Source organism: Meriones unguiculatus, chromosome 11 (genome assembly GCF_030254825.1).
Source record: "Meriones unguiculatus strain TT.TT164.6M chromosome 11, Bangor_MerUng_6.1, whole genome shotgun sequence".
Lineage (NCBI taxonomy): Eukaryota > Metazoa > Chordata > Mammalia > Rodentia > Muridae > Meriones > Meriones unguiculatus.
This window is the reverse complement of record NC_083359.1, coordinates 23,738,382-23,755,803: the sequence shown is the minus strand read 5'-3', so window position 1 is coordinate 23,755,803 and position 17,422 is coordinate 23,738,382. Positions and strand designations below refer to the sequence as shown.

General features: G+C 48.7%; 1 protein-coding gene across 9 annotated transcripts in view; it reads right to left on the bottom strand.

Moving 5' to 3' along the window:
* Cyfip2 (cytoplasmic FMR1 interacting protein 2) overlaps positions 1-17,422 on the bottom strand; it is a 117,271-nt gene that overhangs the window by 56,691 nt on the left and 43,158 nt on the right. For 7 of the 9 annotated variants that reach the window (XM_021646393.2, XM_021646391.2, XM_021646392.2 and 4 more), the window contains 8 exons: positions 13,030-13,196; positions 12,240-12,387; positions 10,135-10,209; positions 9,003-9,156; positions 5,409-5,565; positions 4,850-4,946; positions 3,472-3,548; positions 301-409 (listed from right to left, as the gene is read on the bottom strand). In XM_021646393.2, the coding sequence (XP_021502068.1) occupies positions 301-409; positions 3,472-3,548; positions 4,850-4,946; positions 5,409-5,565; positions 9,003-9,156; positions 10,135-10,209; positions 12,240-12,387; positions 13,030-13,196 (984 nt within the window). The remainder of the gene's footprint in view (positions 1-300; positions 410-3,471; positions 3,549-4,849; positions 4,947-5,408; positions 5,566-9,002; positions 9,157-10,134; positions 10,210-12,239; positions 12,388-13,029; positions 13,197-17,422) is intronic. The other 2 variants (XM_021646396.2, XM_021646398.2) reach the window with 1 other exon arrangement.

Here is a 17,422-nt window from a genome sequence, read left to right as displayed (position 1 = left end):
GGGGATGCAGCCCTTTTCATTTAATTCAGGGGTGGGTCTACCTGAAATATGTGATAGTGCCGAGGAAGAAAAGGGGACTGCTCAGGATGGCAGGCCAGGGTGGTCAGTGCTTCTCAGAGGCTGGCTGGAGACGAGCCAGGAAGTCTATAACTTACACCAAAGGATACTCACTACTGTTTGTAACAGATTCTGAGGCTGTTGCGGCTGGGTGCAGACACTTCAGGCAGATAGGAAAGTCCACACCACCTCCACAGAATCTGTTCCTCCCATTTCTCCCCTCTGTGGCTTTCTCCCACATACCTGGACGTGTCTCTGTTTTAGCAGCGTCTCATAACGGTTGGATGGTGGGTACGGAATGATCACTCCATAATTCTTACACTCAGCTCGAAAACGTTTATCCAACAGGACACTGGAAGAGAGCAATGTGAAGTAGGTGCACTGAGAATGGTGGCAAATGGCTTCTCAACAACCGAGCCACAGCTATGCCAGGCCACAGGGGTCCACCCAGAACACATGATCTTAAACATCTCAAACAGAATTGTGGCTGCTCTAGAGATGGTTCCCCAGATTTCCTTCTGGCCACAGAAGCTCAATATGTGAAATGGAATTTCTAAATTAATGGCGGACAACCCAGGGTAGAGACTCTTTTCTTCATTATGGCAAATAAAAACAAAACAAAACAAAACAAAACAAAACAAACAAACAAACCAACAAAAAACAGTTGAGTGCGTTCTTAGGATGTCCCAGTGAAAATTCTAGGTAGCAGGAACACCAAGAAAATAATTTTAGGTACTGCCCTCACAGTACTGACTTTCCAATGGAGAGAGACTGATAGATGTGTGAGCAATCAAGAGAACAAAATGATTTGCAACAGGAAGCATGTGCATAGTGTTCACTGTTCACCAGGCAACACACACACATGCACACACACACTCATAGACACACACCACACGCACAAACGTTCACGCACACGGACACACACACACACCTGTAGATGCATACACATACAGTTATTTTTAATGTCACAACAGTCATATAAACCAAGTGTACTATTTTTATCTTCCACAGTGAGGCATGGGTTGAGGAAAATCCCTAGTACTTGAAAACAATAAAGTATGGTCATTTGGAGTTAGGGGTTATAAAAAGCTTTTTTGTTTGTTTGTTTGTTTTGTTTTGCTTTTTTTGGAATAGAGGCTGAAAGATAGTGGTAAAGTCAAGGTAAGCTTATCTCACACGCAATAAATAAGCTTGGTCTGTTTTAGAAAAGAGAAGGCAGTCAGGGTGGGTAAAGAGAATGAGATTTTGGAAAAACATCTTAGTCTACAGGCTAGATCTTGTGAGTCTACAGAACCCTTGTAGAAAGGTGGGGTATGCAGATGAACTGGAAGCCGTTTCCAAGTTTTAAGTGGGGAAAAAGATGTATTTAAAAAGATGTATTTGGCACGGTCCAAAGTAGCAGCCGGCAGCCATCGTGCCTAATGAACCAAACGAGGCAGGCCCAACCTGAGACCCACTGCCATATACACGCTAGATTTAGGAGATCCAGGAGAAAAACAGAGCTATCTCTTTAATAATATTTACACTGATTCCATGTTGAAATTTTAGTGGCTTTGGTTTATTGAATTAGAGAAAACATATCATTAAGATGTCAGCTGTTTCTCTTCCTCGTTAAAATATGGCTGCTAAGATGCTGAGGACTGCGTAGGCGGCTCCCATGTGCAGCAGCATTTTATTTCAGATGATGGGGTTGGCCTGTGTTACCCTTTCCTTCTAGTGCTTCTTTTCTCTCACCTTTCTAGCTTCTCTCAATTTCTACCCTTTTGAAAAGCACCCTCCTTGCAGGGACAGTTGTTGAGAGATATTTTTCAAATAGCGTTATATGTGTGTGTGTGTGTGTGTGTATACCGAGACAGGGTTTCTCTGTTGTAGCCCTGGTTGTCCTGAAACTTGTTCAGTAGACCAGGCTGGCCTCAAACTCATAAGAGATCTGCCTGCTTCTGCCTCCTGAGTGCTGGGATTAAAGGTGAGCCTCTACACCCAGCTGGGGATAGAGATTCTTAACTATGAAAATCTCTCTCTTCTCTTCTCTCTCTCTCCCTCACTTCCTCCCTCCCCCAACAGGTGTGTGTGTGTGTGTGTGTGTGTATGTGTGTTTGTTTGTGTCTGTGTGTCTGTATACAGGCCAGAACAGGGCAACAGCTCACAAGTAGTTGTGAGCTACCTCCTGTGGCTTACTGGGATTTGAAGCTGGTTCCTCTGGAAGACAATCAAGAGCTCTTAACCACCGAGCCATCTCTCTAGCTTCCAAGATGAAAAGACTTTATAAACCAAGCACAGAGAGTCCCTGTGACGTAACACTCCTGAGTTTGTTTACACAGAAAGAATCGGCATGTTTAGGACCACAATTGTCTCAGAAATGCTGCCTCCCCTGTTGTGATTGCACCCTACCAGACCTGCTCACACCCATTAGGCAACTCTGTAGCGATGCATGTGCCTTTGTGCTTTCTATCTGCTCATTATTTAGGATTCATGCTCTTTAGTCAGTGCAGATTCCGTGTTTGGGGCATTTTGTGTGCAGTGCATGTCAACTCCTATTTGAAGTGCGTCTTGCCTGTCCAAGCAAAACAAGCCAATCACTTCCTTAGGGGAGGGGAAACTGAGGTGGGGAAATCCCCCTTGGGATTGCTGACCGGTTTGTCTCACCTTTCAGCAAGAACTGCAATACTTTTATATAAATGCATTTTCTTTCATGATAGTACCATTGCTGGTTATTAAAACCCAAAAATTCATTGAGGATGGGGGGGGGGTAAATACTGAGAAGCCCACAAACCTGACACATCTCCAAGTCAAACTTCTTCACACACACCTTAAATACATCCTCCATAGATTTTTATGTTTTAAAGAGGAAGTTTAAAATTAAGAATCACATCAAGCCACAGCTGTGCTTCTGAAAGCATTTTTGTGGAGGTTTATTCCTCTCTTGTTCCTCTCCAGGACCTTCAAGGTTTATGGTGCCAGGTCATACAGCCCGCCCTCTAGTGGCCACTGCCATGAAGTAACCCAAGCTTCTCACCAAATAATAGCAAGCAAGCTATTATTTTTGTACTTGATCCACCAAGGCTTCGATAAGAAGTTCCCTTTGCCTACACACTCTGGACACATCCTACACCTCATTTTACTTAACTCCCTAGAGGCTGCTTCCTTAAGATGCCCTCAACTAGCTCACGATTATCCACCATATATTCCCAGTCTCATGGACTTCCTTTCGTTTTTATCACTCTGTTCTTCTATTGAACTGTAGACCTCATGAAGTATTTCTACACTATCTGCCCATTCTCCTTTACAGAGTTTCAGTGACCGAGCCCATGGAAACTGCTCGGTTTTCCTTAAGTGCTAAACAAGGGAGAACAGGGAACCATGGCTTCCAAGCCCCAGGCTGAAGAAAGGCTTCCAAGCCCCAGGCTCCCCTACCTGCCCGCCATGGCTTTGTAGTAGGCAAAGATCTGGTCCGCCAGCTTGTAGACAAACTGATCAAAGCACAGGTTCACCTGGAGGGGAGAAGGCAGGGAGGTCAGTGGGTCCTGTCTGCATTAGCCACAGAAACACGGGGCAGCTGGGAGGGCCCCCGGGCAGGGTTGAGTGAAGTGCATTCTGGGGCAACACAACAGCCTTGACAGAGAGGGTAAAAAGAAGAAGGCATCTGTGTCCACGAGTTCGGCCCTTTGCTCTCAGTGTCTTCAGTTAGTTAGCAGAGGAGCCCAAGGAACCAGCTGCAGCCCCTATTGCTTCCCCCTGCTTGGTCAGGGAACACAAATAAAAGCCTGCCCTCTTGTGTGGTGATTAGCCCTGGCAGCCTGCTAACCGGAAGGCTTTCTTGTGTCCTCCTTGCATTTGCTTTTCCTTGTTCTGCAGACCTAATTTTGAGAATGTCTGTGGACATAGAAAAGTCCCTTTCTTCAAGCTTTCCTTAAATCCCTCTGGCTTTTGGTGAACAAAGACATGCACCGCAGTGTTTCAGGATATTCATAGGAGACTGTGAAGTTTGGGGTGGAAGACGAGGTCACACCTGACATCAAGCATCAGAGCCACATCTCCCATCAATGAGCAGGACAGAAAGTGGCTGACGCAATGTGGGACTTTAAAGAGATCAGGCCCTGGCAACAGCAGGGCAGGGGACAGAGTCAAAAGAGGGCTCCGTCTTTGATTCCTCCCTATGAAGTCCTCAGCTTTGCAGGATGAAGTCTTTATTTAAAAGTTTCTGTACCTATGCATTGACATCCCACTATATTACACAGAGCGAAACCCACAGCAGGTCCCGGGCATGGTGCCGGATCCACAGTCACTGTGTTGGCTTCAACCCGAGGTGCTGGCTTCACACCCAGGTAACTGAGGCCTCCTGCCTGCGCCCCTGAATCTAATTATCCTCAGTGTACCCTCTAGAGAAAAGGATTCTACAGGGTCAAGGCAGGGGTGTTCATTCGGGCCCCACCTTCCCTTTCTAGAACCAGCTCTGAATTCTTATCTAGATATTCCCAGCCCCTCCAGAGGCCCCATGGTCTTTTTTGGTGCTCGTGACCTGCCTTTGGAGAAGTCAGATGGCATCATTTGCAAGCGGGGGCGTGTATGGACGGGGGGGGGGGGGTCCTTGAAGCACAGAGGAGAGACTAGGAGAGCAGGAGAGGGCCATTGCACACTATTGTATTTGAGAGCCACAGCTGTCACAGGGAACATGAATATTGTTCCCTGGAGAAGAGTCTCTGCCCCTGCCCCCATTTTGTGTTAATTGCTAAATATTGGACAAGTCCAGCATCTTGGGAGACCGCAGGGATGAAGGAAGCATGTCACTTGCCTCGGCTTCGATCTCGTCATACAGGAACTGCTTTTTGAACTTGGTGAGAGCATAGTAGGCGCTGTCGTTGTATAGATCCAAGGGGTAAAGGACATACCTGTGAAGGAACACAGAGTCATGGGGTGGCAAAGCACACCGGCCTGGAAAACATGAGGTGTGGGCGATGAGTCCGATGGCTTGGCATTGAAGACAAGGTCCCCCCTTCCCCTGTGTTCCCTCCATTTAGGAAGGACCTGCTTTCCAGTTTGCACACAGATATCAGAATTCATGTTGCTAATGGATCCCCTGGCCTAAAACACCTTAGCCAAGGAGGATACTTCTTGGTTGCTAGAGAAGGCGATTTCTTGAGCATGGCTGATTTGAGATGGCCTAAGAGAGGAAGGGCAGGTAGGACTGGGGCCTTTCTAAGTCCATCTGTGTGGCTGAGGCAAATGACCTTGGGGCGAAGTACCATGCCTCATCTCCACGCAGGAGTTTCTTCTTTAAAGCAAAGAGCTCGGTGGCTCATCCTCCCACCCCACCCCAGGAACTTCCTGCTTGGCCCAATCCTGACTCTTACTCCATCATAGAAGGTTCTTTGGTTTCCAGGATATGGTCTGTTAGAATCCAGGGCATGGACATCTCAATTGGGAACTGGATTCGCCGGCCCATGGTTAACTCCAGGAAGAATTCTCGGAACCAGAGCTGGGAGAGGTCGCAACACTGCTGAAGGGCTTCTGGAAGTACAGGGAGAGAACCTTGGCTTAACAGAAAGCGCTCACACGCCACAGCGTTCGCCATCTATTGGCTGTGACCACTGGGAGCACAGCACGTGTGTCACACACAGCCCTTCCCTGCTCTTGCCGTCTTGTGCCTGAAGCCAGCTTAGTAGCACCTAGGGTGAATGGCATCAGTCGGCTTCTGAGACAGGACAAGTTATGTGGGAAGAGGCACAGATGTTTCTCCTAAATCCTACAGAGCCATGCAAAAGAGGCGGGATTTGTGTTTTTAGAACACACCTACCAATGTTCGCTTTCAAGGAAGCTTGGCTCCCTCATCCCCTGTGTGTGGTGATTCTGGCTCCCTTGCTTTTTGGAGGTCTTGAAAACCCAACTTCAAACACATTCGCTGACAGAGAAGCCTGGACTACTGTTTTACGGGTATACTGTGTGACCCCCATGTCACTGGGTTCCCACTTGCCTTTGCCTTGCTGCTTACACCCTCTCCAAGCAGAGGAAAAAGAGTATATGTGGTAGTTTGAATGAAAAATGGCCCCATAGAAATAAAAGAAAAAAATGACTTTGAGATTCCATCTTATACCTATCAGAATGGTTAAGGTCAAAAACACAAGCGACGGCTCATGCTGTCGAGAATGTGAAGCAAGGAACCCTCAGTGCAAGCTTGTACAATCACTTTTGAAATCAAGATGGCAGCTCCTCAGAAAATTGGGAATCGATCTATCTCGAGACCCAGCTATACCATTCTTAGGACTCAAAAGACCTTCCTACCACAAGGACACTTGCTCAACTGTGTTCATTAGCAGCTTTATTCATAATAAACAACCTAGATGTCCCTCAACCCAAGAATGGATAAAGAAAATGTATATTTACACAATGGACTATTTTACTCAGCTATTAAAAATGACACTGAAAATTTCAGGCAACTGGACACTAGAAAAAAATTATCCCAAGTGAGGTAACCCAGACTCAAAAACAAATGTATGTACACACTTATAAGTGGATATTTGCTGTAAAGGATAACCATGCTACAAAACACAGACTCAAAGAAGCCAAGGAGGGCCCAAGGGGGGACGCTTGCTTGAATCTCATGAAGAAGAGGAAATAAAATAGACATCTGAAGTAGATGAAGGGACCCCTCTCTGCCTGGAAGAGGGGGTGGGGAGGGTAATGGGGGAGAGTAGGGGTGAGTGGTGGGGCAGTGGGGTGGGAAGGAACTGGAGAGAGACTGGAAATTGGTGGGGGAGTATCTCTGGGACAGGGGAGGTCCCCTGGAGTCTGTTGGGGTGACCCTAGCTGAGATCCCTAACAGCAGGGGACATGGAGCCTGAAGTTGCCACCTCCTGTAGCCAGGTGGGATTTTCAGTGGAGGGAGGGTGACACCAATCCACCCATAAAACCTTTGACCCCAAATTTACCCTGACTACAAGAAGTGTAGGGATAAAAACAGAGATTGAGGGAATGCCAGACCAATGGCTGGCCCGACTCGAGACCCATCCTGTAAGAGAGAGACAACCCCTGATACCACTGAGACTCTGCTATGCTTGCAGACAGCAGCCTAGCATAACTGCCTTCTGCGAGGCTTCATCCAGCAGCTGATGGAAACAGATGCAGAGGCCCACAGCCAAACAACAGGCCAAGCTCATGGAGTCTGGTGGAAAAGTGGAAGGAAGGACAGAGGGAACTGGAGGGGTCAAGGACACAAAAAGACCTACAGAGTCAACTAACCTGGGATCTCAGGGGCTCACAGAGACTCAACTCCAACCACAGAGCATACATGTGCTGGATCTAGACCCCTTATACATGTATAGCAGATGTGCAGCTTGGTCATCATGTGGGTCCCCTAACAATGGGAATGGGGGTTGTCTCTGACTCTGTTGCCTGCCTGATCCCTTTCCCCTAGCTGGGCTGCCCTGTCAGGCCCCAGTGGGAGAGGATGCACTTAGTCCTGCTGTGACCTGAGGTGCTAGGGTGGGTTTGTTGCTCTGATCAACAAAACACTGATCCAGCGCACGCTGAACCACAGATCTGCATTCCCGGAATGAATACCCCTTTCTAACGGATGCTTCCCAGACAAACTCCTTAGGGGCCTCCCCTTCCCTGAGAAGGTGATGGGGGAGTGGGGAGAGGGGTGTATGAGGGTGAGACTGGGAGGAGATGAGGGTGGGGGCTGGGCCCAGACTGCAAAGTGATTAAATAAACAAAATTTTAAGAAAGTCAGTGAAATGATTCCCAATGATGCTCTGCTCTACTTGTCGGCAGGAGTCCAGCATAATTGTCATCAGAGAGGCTTCATGACAGGAGCAGATGCAGAGATCTACAAACAAACATTAGGTGGAAGGAGGGGAGGAAGGACTATAGGAGTCAGAGGGGTCAAGGACACCAAAAGAACATGCCCCTCAGAACCAACCAAGCAGGGCTCAAACGGCTTACAGAGACTGAACCAACAGTTGGGGAACCTGTCTGGGTCTGGTGCGGGTCCTCTGCATACACGTTACAGCTGTGTAGTTTGGTGTTCCTGTTGGACTCCTAAAGTGGGCATGGGGGCCGTCTCTGACTCTTTTGTCTGCTTTTGGGACCCCTTTCCTCCTAGTGGGTCGCCTCATCCAGCCTTAGTCTTATTGTAACTCGTTATACCGTGTTTGGTTGATACCCCAGAGAGACCTGCTCTTTCCTGAAGGGAAATGGAGGAGGAGAGGGATCTGGATGAGAGCGGACCAAGAGGAGAGAAGGGAGGGGAAATTTCCACAGTCAGGGTGTTGCACACGAGAGAAGAATAAAGAATAAAGAAAAAAGAAAATGGCCCCCTAGGCTCATAGGAACTGGCACTATTGGGGAGTGTGGCCCTGTTGGAGTAGGTGTGGCATTGCTAGTGGGGTTCTCAGATGCTCAAACCAGGCCCACTGTGGTATCGTCTCTTCCTGCTGCTTGTAGATCAGCTACTTTTCCAGCACCATGTCTGCCTGCATGTGGCAATAACGGACCGGACCTCTGAACTGTGAGCCAGCCCCAATTGAATGTTTTCCTTTGTAAGAGTCGCCCATGGTCATGCTGTCTCCTCACAGCAATTGAAACCCTTACTAAGATGGTACAACAGAGTTTATAGTTGCTCTGATCAACAAAACACTGATCCAGCGCACGCTGAACCACAGATCTGCATTCCCGGAATGAATACCCCTTTCTAACGGATGCTTCCCAGACAAACTCATTTGGTCCAGAATGGGTGCAACAGAGCCCAGCCTTTCCTACCTCCCCCAGCTGACAGAAAGGTCTTTCTTTTTGTTATTTTTAAATACTCTTTTGCCCTCGGGAGCAAAATGTGTGCCCCGTGTGACCCACAATTCCCTCTCTCTATGACTTTCAGCCCGACGTCTCTGGTTGCCCTGGGAGGTGGATGCCCTGCCTTCTCTCCCCCAGGCGAGGGCCCTGAGGCTCACCGCTGATGTTCAGCAGGTGTGTGAAGAAGAAAGACTGCTTGTGGAAGTCCTCTATGGCAAGGACAATAGGGCCATCCAGGCTGCTTCTGAGTGTCTTCTTGGAGCCGCTCTTGTCTGCGATGAGGGACTCCAGCATGGTACGGACCATGTACAGCTTGAAAAGGAAAGGAGAGCAAATCAGGGTGGCCCTCCACGCTGAGGAAGGACTTGCCTCCTCCTTCCACCCTCCTCATGCCTCTTTCTGCTCTTCTTAAGGAAGCACTGGCTTAGGCAGAGCAGCAGATTTGGATCCACCAGAAACCTCTTCTCTCTCTGCTCTTCTGGGACCCAGCACATGCCAGGCAAGCATTCCATCACCAAGCTCGCCACCCACCCTAGCGAAAACCCCTGAGATGGAGACTGAGCAGCTTTGCGAAGTTCTCTGCCTAGGGCCCACAGACCCCTAGGTGGACCTGACAATGGCAGGGCGTTAAGACCCATGACAGGTCCCTGCCTGCCCTGCTTAGCCAACGGTGTGAGCATCCATGTCACTCTACAGTCACTCTCTGATTTCCCAGATGACCATGGTAACAGCATGGATGGGGCACTGAACCAGAAGTCAAAAGAGCCAGGTTCAAAGCCAGGCACTGCCAACGACTTGCTGTGTGACCTTAGACAACAAAGCCTCCACTCTGGGCTCCAGTTGCCTTTTCTCACAGGAGGACCCGATAAGTTCTCAACTCAGTCTTTTTCAGCTCTAACATCGGGAGGAGTTACGCACTGGACGAAGCTTTAAACAGCAACCCCAACCCAACTACCTTGTTTCTGAGCCTCTGTGGTTTGAACCTGCCAGTGAATGCTGGCGCCCTCTGGTGGCCAGAGCTGCATTGCACAGCCTTCCAGAGATTCTGGGTGGAAATCGGTACTTACACAGGACACTTAACTCCTGCTTACAGAGCGCCCTACATGCAAAGGGCCCAAGAGCAGTAGGCTTTGTTCTTTCTGCTACTCTAGTTTTTTGGGTTTTTTTTTTTCCCCACACCACTTGTCTTTGAATCTGAGGGCTGGGAAGGGCCTTGAGGAGCCAGGCTAGTCTGTTCCTGCTGCCTCCCGCAGTGGGCACCCAAACCAACCCAGCCAGGCGGTGTTATACCAGGGATCGGCAGCCTCTTCGGCCCTGTGTGCCACCAGTGGGGTGAAACAAAGCCCTCGGGGACCACTGGCAGGCCTACGACGTAGATAGGAGAGAAGGAAGAGGGAATGGGAGGGCAGGAGAGACAGGGAGGAGGGAGAGAGAGAAAGAGAGAGAGAGAGAAAAGCGAGAGGTATTGTATACAGTGGGAAAGCCGCCACGACTGCAGGGGCCACACGTGACACGCTCCGACCTCCCAACAACCACGCTACTGTCTGCTGCTTCTGGATGGGCCCTAGGGTCTCACCCACCATGGGCCTGGAAGTCACAGATCTGCGCGCCATGCTACCCTATGCAGGGGCCCCTTGGTGGGGAAGGGGTGACAGCTGCTGCTGATCTCCTAGACAGTCCACCCTCCAGGTCTTGTCTGTCAATAGGCCTGCCTCTCTCTGAGTATCAAAGTACGGTGCTAATGATGGCCTTGGAAAAGTGGATTCATTCACAACAGGGTCAATTTTTCAGCCAACTGGATCAATTTAACGGGCATTTGACCCGCCAGGACGGCCTACGGCCCAACTACATGAGGCGCCTACATCTACCGCATTCTGAGGGCTGAGGTAGAGCCCTGGGGTGGGCATCAGGAGACCCGGGTTCTTATCCCACCTCTACCTGGCAGTCATCTGGTGACTTGGACAAGTCACTTCCCCTTTCTGGACCTCAGTTTCTCCATCTGTGATAGGGGGAGGGATGAGTTAACTTCTCAGTACTCTTCCAGCTCTGGGGCTCTCTAGGAGTCAACTAAACATGCCCGTGCTGTCAACCTACCCCAGTGGCACCCGGGGTTGGGGGTTTAGCTGTTGGTGACCAACCTGCAGTTCTCCAGTTATCCACAAAGATGGCCTCTCTCTTCTGTCTTCCATCTATAGCCCCTCCGTCCTTCTCCTCTCCTAGCTCCCCCCAGGACCTGTCTTCATCTATTTCTCAGGACTTAGAGGAGTACATGAGAGCCATTCAGCTATGCCGCACAGAGTTAGAAAGCTCTTTGACCTTCAAATATTTCAGATCTGTCTACGGAGGCTTCTTTGGGATGTACCACAAGCAGATGACAAAAGCCCATGCCCATCAGTCATCGGAAATGGCAGAGCTAAGGGATGATAACCCTGTCAATCACTCACCTGCCCCTGTTCAGCCCCAGCCCCGCCCAGACATGGACACACACAGAAGGAGGGGTCAGAAAGGGCCTCAGATGGCCCAGGTCAGGTGATGCAGAGTAGAGACAGGCTTGAAAGGCCCTGTAAGGAGATGCTTCTAGTTTGGGGCTTCTGGAGCCTGCCAGACCCTGGTGCTTATGGTAAGACTCATCTGTTTTCAAATACCACAGAAAGCAGACCAGGAAGTACTTTTCCTGCGTCGGCAGTGAGAAGCGAACTTCGTGATTCCCTCTTTTCTCCCCTTGTAATTTCAAGACTGCTCTGGATAAACACAGGCAACACTTTACTACAGAATCTCAGGCTGGAAACCCAGTGTTCCTGATAACCAGGCTTTCTCTAAGGGGAGGAGGCTTGCCAAGCTTGTGGGCTACCTTTGGAAAAGGGATGGAAAAAGTAGAAAAGTTAAGGGTTTTGCTGGTAATGGGATCTCATCCAAAGTTTCGGGTTTTAGAAGATAATCGGAGCTGAGAGAGGTTAAAGTACTTGCCCAGGAACGCACGGCAGGTCTTGCCACCCTAGGCAAAGGGGCTGACGTTATTACAATCCACAGACTATCTGTGCCAGATCTCTCCTGTGCTGCAGAGTATGAGCTTCGGAGGGCGAGGAGACAGCTGGGTAGGTGGCTATGGTACGACCACCGCTGGTCAGACTAGACAACTGAGGCACAGAGAGATTGTGTAACATGCCCAAGGTCACACAGGTGTCTAGGACTAGAACCCAGGTCTCCTGAATCCTAGGCCAGCAGTCTTCCTTTCCACATCACAACGATACATCACAAAAGGCCCAGAGCAGCTGCTTAGCCCTGCCCCTCCTGACAAGGACCCCCATCCTGCTACACCACGATTAGGCCTGTTGCCCTGCCATGGTCCAACTGGCCTGGAGTCAGAGCAGCCAGGCTGCCTGGGAACTGCTTACCTGTGTGCTGGACGGTCCCACAGCACGGCGGGGCACCTTGATATCGAAGCCACCTTTGGGGTCCTTCTCCCCCCTTAGGCATGGGTCATTGGGGGGCTCTCGGCCTCCCTCCCAGTCACAGATGGTCTTGCGAATTGCCTGCAGGACACTGGGGAAGGAAGAATGGGGACTCGGCTCAGGTGTTGGCAAGGCTGCTTCTAGCCCCCCCCAGGGTCTTGGTACCTCCTGCATTAGCGGTCTGAGTGTCCGTGATGCACACCCATTCCCGGACCCGCTTAGGGATCCTGCTGACAGTGTTAAGGTGCTTTGAACAAGTGGCTGATCCAGTACCTAAGAACTCAGCTCTGAGCCATGCAGGGGACAGGAGGACAGGACCTGGGGGTGGGGAGAGGAGGAAGGACCTACAGGAATGTCTCATTAGCATCGCTGACGCCATGGATAAAATTTTAATAACAGTTTACATTTACAGCCTCTTCACTCTACGTGGCGTGTGCTGAAGCCTACATACAGATTACCTCATCTCATCACCCCACAGCCATGGATACAGTGATCCCTTCTTACAAACAAGGAACTGACCTTCAGGGTACTCATTGGAATAATACACTTTTAGACAGCAGTAGGTTTGAGTTCAAGCTGTGGAGTGGAGGCTTGGTTTATCACATCCACTTGCCAGAGTGTCGCTGTGTGTTTAAGCCAGACTGGAAGCCCACTGAGCTAGATGACCCTCCTCTTCCAGGCCTGCAATCCCACAGTCCTTCAGTGCCCTGAATGGGGCCATCCAGGGACCCACCTGATGAGGACATTCTTCTTCTTGCGCACTGCTTGCCGCAATGGCTCCCGCAGCGTCACCTGGGCGAAATCTTGCAGGGCGGCATAGATAGTGTTTCGGATGGCCTGGTTGAAGACACTCTCCATCCTCCCCATGAGCACCTGCAGACCCTTAATCATGGCGATCACCTGGTGGGAATAGAGCAAGGGTCAGCCTAGCTGTCACTCAGCAAGCCATCTGCTCACCTTGCAAGGTCACCCTGCAGGGAGGGGGTCACCGGAGATCCCCCAGTGGCTCTAAAACTGCCAGGTCACGACTAGGTAAGAGGTAATGCCAAACGCACACTGTCAGATGCAAACAATGTAAGATTCTTCGGCCAAACAGAAGAAATTCCGCCCTATGAAGCAACGTGGATAGAACAGGAGGACATTCGCCATGTTAAGTCAGGCACAGAACAAAGCTTACAATAAAAAAAAAAGAGGGGCTGGAGAGAGAGAGAGAGATGGCTCAGTTGGTGAAGTGTTTGCATTGTAAGCTTGAGAACCAACTTCAAACTTCAGAACCTGCAGAAAAAAAATGATAGTTCAGCCAGCTGGGAGTTCTGTGCTGGGAGACGGAGCAAGTTGGAGTCTTGGGGCTCAAATACCAGGTAGCCTAGACTAATTGGGAGCAGGGGAACAAACTCCATGGTGAACAGCTCCTGAGGAATGACATCTGAAGTGAAGTGCTGGCTTCCACATGCACATGAATGTAACACACACACACACACACACACACACACACACACACACAGGATTAAATAGTGGTTGTCAGTCCTGGAAGGATACAGCGGGCAGTAATGGAGAGGTGAGGGTTCATGTGTATAGGAGTGCAGATGGATAGGAGGGATGATTTCCAATGCTGCATTACAGTGGGAAAACTTGCTCTGCACAAGTAGCTGCATTTTCAAAATAACTACCACAGAGGAATTCAAATGTTTACAACAACAATAATAATTTAGCTAATCTGACCTTTACATAGCGCGTCCAAAATACTCGCATGTCAGAGTGGACCTCATGTGTATTTATAACCATTATGTGGTAACCAAAAATAAGTGATACTTAGAAGATGACACTTGTATCTTGCTACAAAAGCAAGACTACGGTTCATGAGGCAGGTCACTATCATCCTGGCCCATGCTCTAATCTCACCGCTGACTGTTGACAAATCACAGCTGGTCCCTTGGACCACATCCTGGGTACTACTCTGCGGTTTTTGTTTTGTTTTGTTTTGAAGCGCTCTCTACAAACACTGACATCAACCGTACCGAACCAGACCACCGTTCCAACCCCCAGAACATTTACTAAAGCTTTCCTTCGGAATAACATGGCCAACAGCTTCTTGAGCCTCTAGCTGGAAACTTCCGCTGAAGTTGTTCTGAAGATACCTCTGTTTCTGCTTTTTCAGAGGAAGAAGGATGAGCTGCTGCTGTGACAAGTCTGAGATAACCACCTTAGTCTTGTATGCCAAAATGCCTGTGTTCTTTCTTAGGATGCCCGTCTTCTCCTGGCACTGGGCACTCCCTCCCCTGCCTGAAGGAAGGAGGCAGATACCTGTGCAGCTGCTGTCTGCTGCCCAGTGGGTATGCTGAATGTGGTGTGGGAGGGATAGGAATAATGGATCTAGGTAGGAGACACATTCTCAATCAGTCCATCTTTACCAGACTGAGTCGTTCACGCTAGTCAGTCTAAAGTGGTAACACACTGATTTGTGAGAACACAGAGGGGAAGCATGTGACCCATCAGCCATCACATGGTAACCATGCACTCTCTCACCCACAGGGATGCGTCTGCTTACATGCACCAGGCTGAAGCACAGAAGGCCCAGTGGCTAGGAAGGCCCAATGCTATGCACATCCATGCACAAAAACCCCTAAGTGGAACCTTCTGTTGAACAGGATGAAGGAATGAGCGATGAGCTTACATGTGCTGATCTTTTTTTCTTTCTCTAAAACGTTGAAGAAACAGAACAAAATAAACAAGACACCCCCTAAACAAAGAAAGAAACAAGCAAATAACAACACTAGCAACTCGGGTGAGAAACCTGGTCAGAAGGTGAAGATACCCCCAGGAGCTAAAGAGTAGAGTGCTTTGCTGCAGTAAGGTATGTGGAAAGAACTAAGAAGAGAGGCATTCGAAGGTGGTCAGACTCCTGGCCAGAGGTGAAATGAAAACACATCCAGACAGGGGCTAGAGAGCTGGTGCAGCAGTTCAGAGCATTCCGTGCTTTTGCAGACCCAAGTTCGGTTCCCAGCACCCACGCTGGACAGCTGACCAGTGCTTGTAATTCCAGCCCAAGGGTATCTGCTGCCTCTGGGCTCCTTAGACCTCGGGTGCATAGCCTCTCACACAGACAAACCCCCAACTGAAACACTGAGACAGGCGGATCGATAAAGAAGGGTCCAGCTGATTTCAAACACAGAGTGGCAAGCCTGTTGGACCTGAAGGTAAAATCTTTGCAACTTAAGACTAGGTAAAGACTTCTTCGCTAGAATCCCCATTTGCATACTGTAAAATAATAAGATGAATAAATTGGACTCTAGGGAACTATAAAGCCAGTGTTCCTCAAAAGGCACTGTCAAGAAAACAGAGGCAAAGTCACCAAGAAGAGAAGCTACTTACAAAGTATGCATGACAAAACTTTTGTAGTGAGGATACAGAAAGAATTCTCACAACTTAGTGAAAAAGCAGAACACAACCTTTAAAGATGGGCAAAGACAGCCTGGTGGTGGTGGCACACACTTTTAATCCCAGGCAGTCAGGTAGATCTCTAAGTTTGAGGCCAATCTGGTCTACAGAGTGAGCTCCAGGACAGCCAGGGCCATACAGAGAAATAACCTTGTCTCAAAAACCAAAAACAAACCAAAAAAAAAAAAAAAAAAAAAAAAAAAAAAGCAAAGACTTCGATAGAATATTTATCATTACACTCTGGGAAATGAATGAGAATGACAGGATTAATGTGGCTCACCTAAATGATTATTAGAATGGCCAAGTTCGTTAGTAAGATGGCCACTAGCAAGGCCTGTGAGGGCATAGAACAAGGGACTGTGACAGAGACTTGGTGACCATGTGAAAGCCCCCTTTATGTGGCTAAGGAAGGAACATCCACAATGCGAGAACTCCAGTGAAAAGTTACAACTCAGCCAGGCATGATAGCACAAGCCTGTAGTCCCAAGACCTGCCTTGGCCATCAAGCGAGTTCAAGGGCAACGTAATGAGACTCTATGTCTACAAAAACAAAGCAAAAGACGGTCGGAGTGTCGCTCAGCTATCCTTCCATCTTCATCCCCAGAATACTAGGGTAAAGGGTGTGACCATGATCTGCCTTTTGACATGGGTGCTGGAGATCCGAACTGGGATCCTCAGGTTTGTGTGGTCAGTGCTTTCACCCACTGAGCCACCTTGCCAGCCCACATCATATATTTTTTAAGATTTAACTTATTCTTAGAAACTGTCAGACATGTAGAGGTTTATGTACTGGCTGGGTTTGTATCAACTTGACACAGCTAGAGTTATCAGAGAGGAAGGGCCTCAGGGTTTTCTCACTCAGTATCTAAGGCCGTTGAGTAAACGTCTCCCTGAGGCCCAACTGTAAGGCATTAGTGATTGATGTATCAGGGCCTAGCTCATTGTGGGTGGTGCCATCCCTGGGCTGGTGGTCCTGGATTCTATCAGAAAGCAGTCTGAGCAAGCCAGGGGAAGCGAGCCAGTTTGAGTCTTGACTTCCTTCAGTGAGGAACAGCAATATGGAAGCGTAAGCCAAATAAACCCTTTTCTCTCCTACTTGCTTTTCTCATCACGGTGTTCCGTCACGGCAACAGACAACCCTAACTAAGATACATGATTATCTTGCTCATGACCATCTTTACTTCCCCTGGCACCTCCCTCGGGATCCCCCTTCCAATTTCATATCCTCCTTTCATAAGCACATGTTTAGCCATCTATTTGTTATGTTTTAACCCAGTGTGTCCAATCAGTGCTGCGCACACACACATGGGCATGCAGTCATGCCCTGGGCATGGGACTCAACCAACGGTCATGCTCCTAAAAAAAAGTGACTCTTACTACTCCAATAACTAGCAACTGTTCTTCCACTAGGGGCAGGGCCTCATGAACCCTCCACACTCTATGCTGGAATTTTAAATTAGCTGGACCCTTCGTCATTTCTTTAAATAAAAATTATATATGTAGGTATATATATATATATATATATATATATATATATATATATATATATATATATATATGAGTACTCTATCTGCATGTACACTTGCATACCAGAAAAGAGCATCAGATATCATTATGGATGGTTGTGAGCCACCATGTGGTTGCTAAGAATTGAACTCAAAACCTCTGGAAGAGCAGTCAAAGCTCTG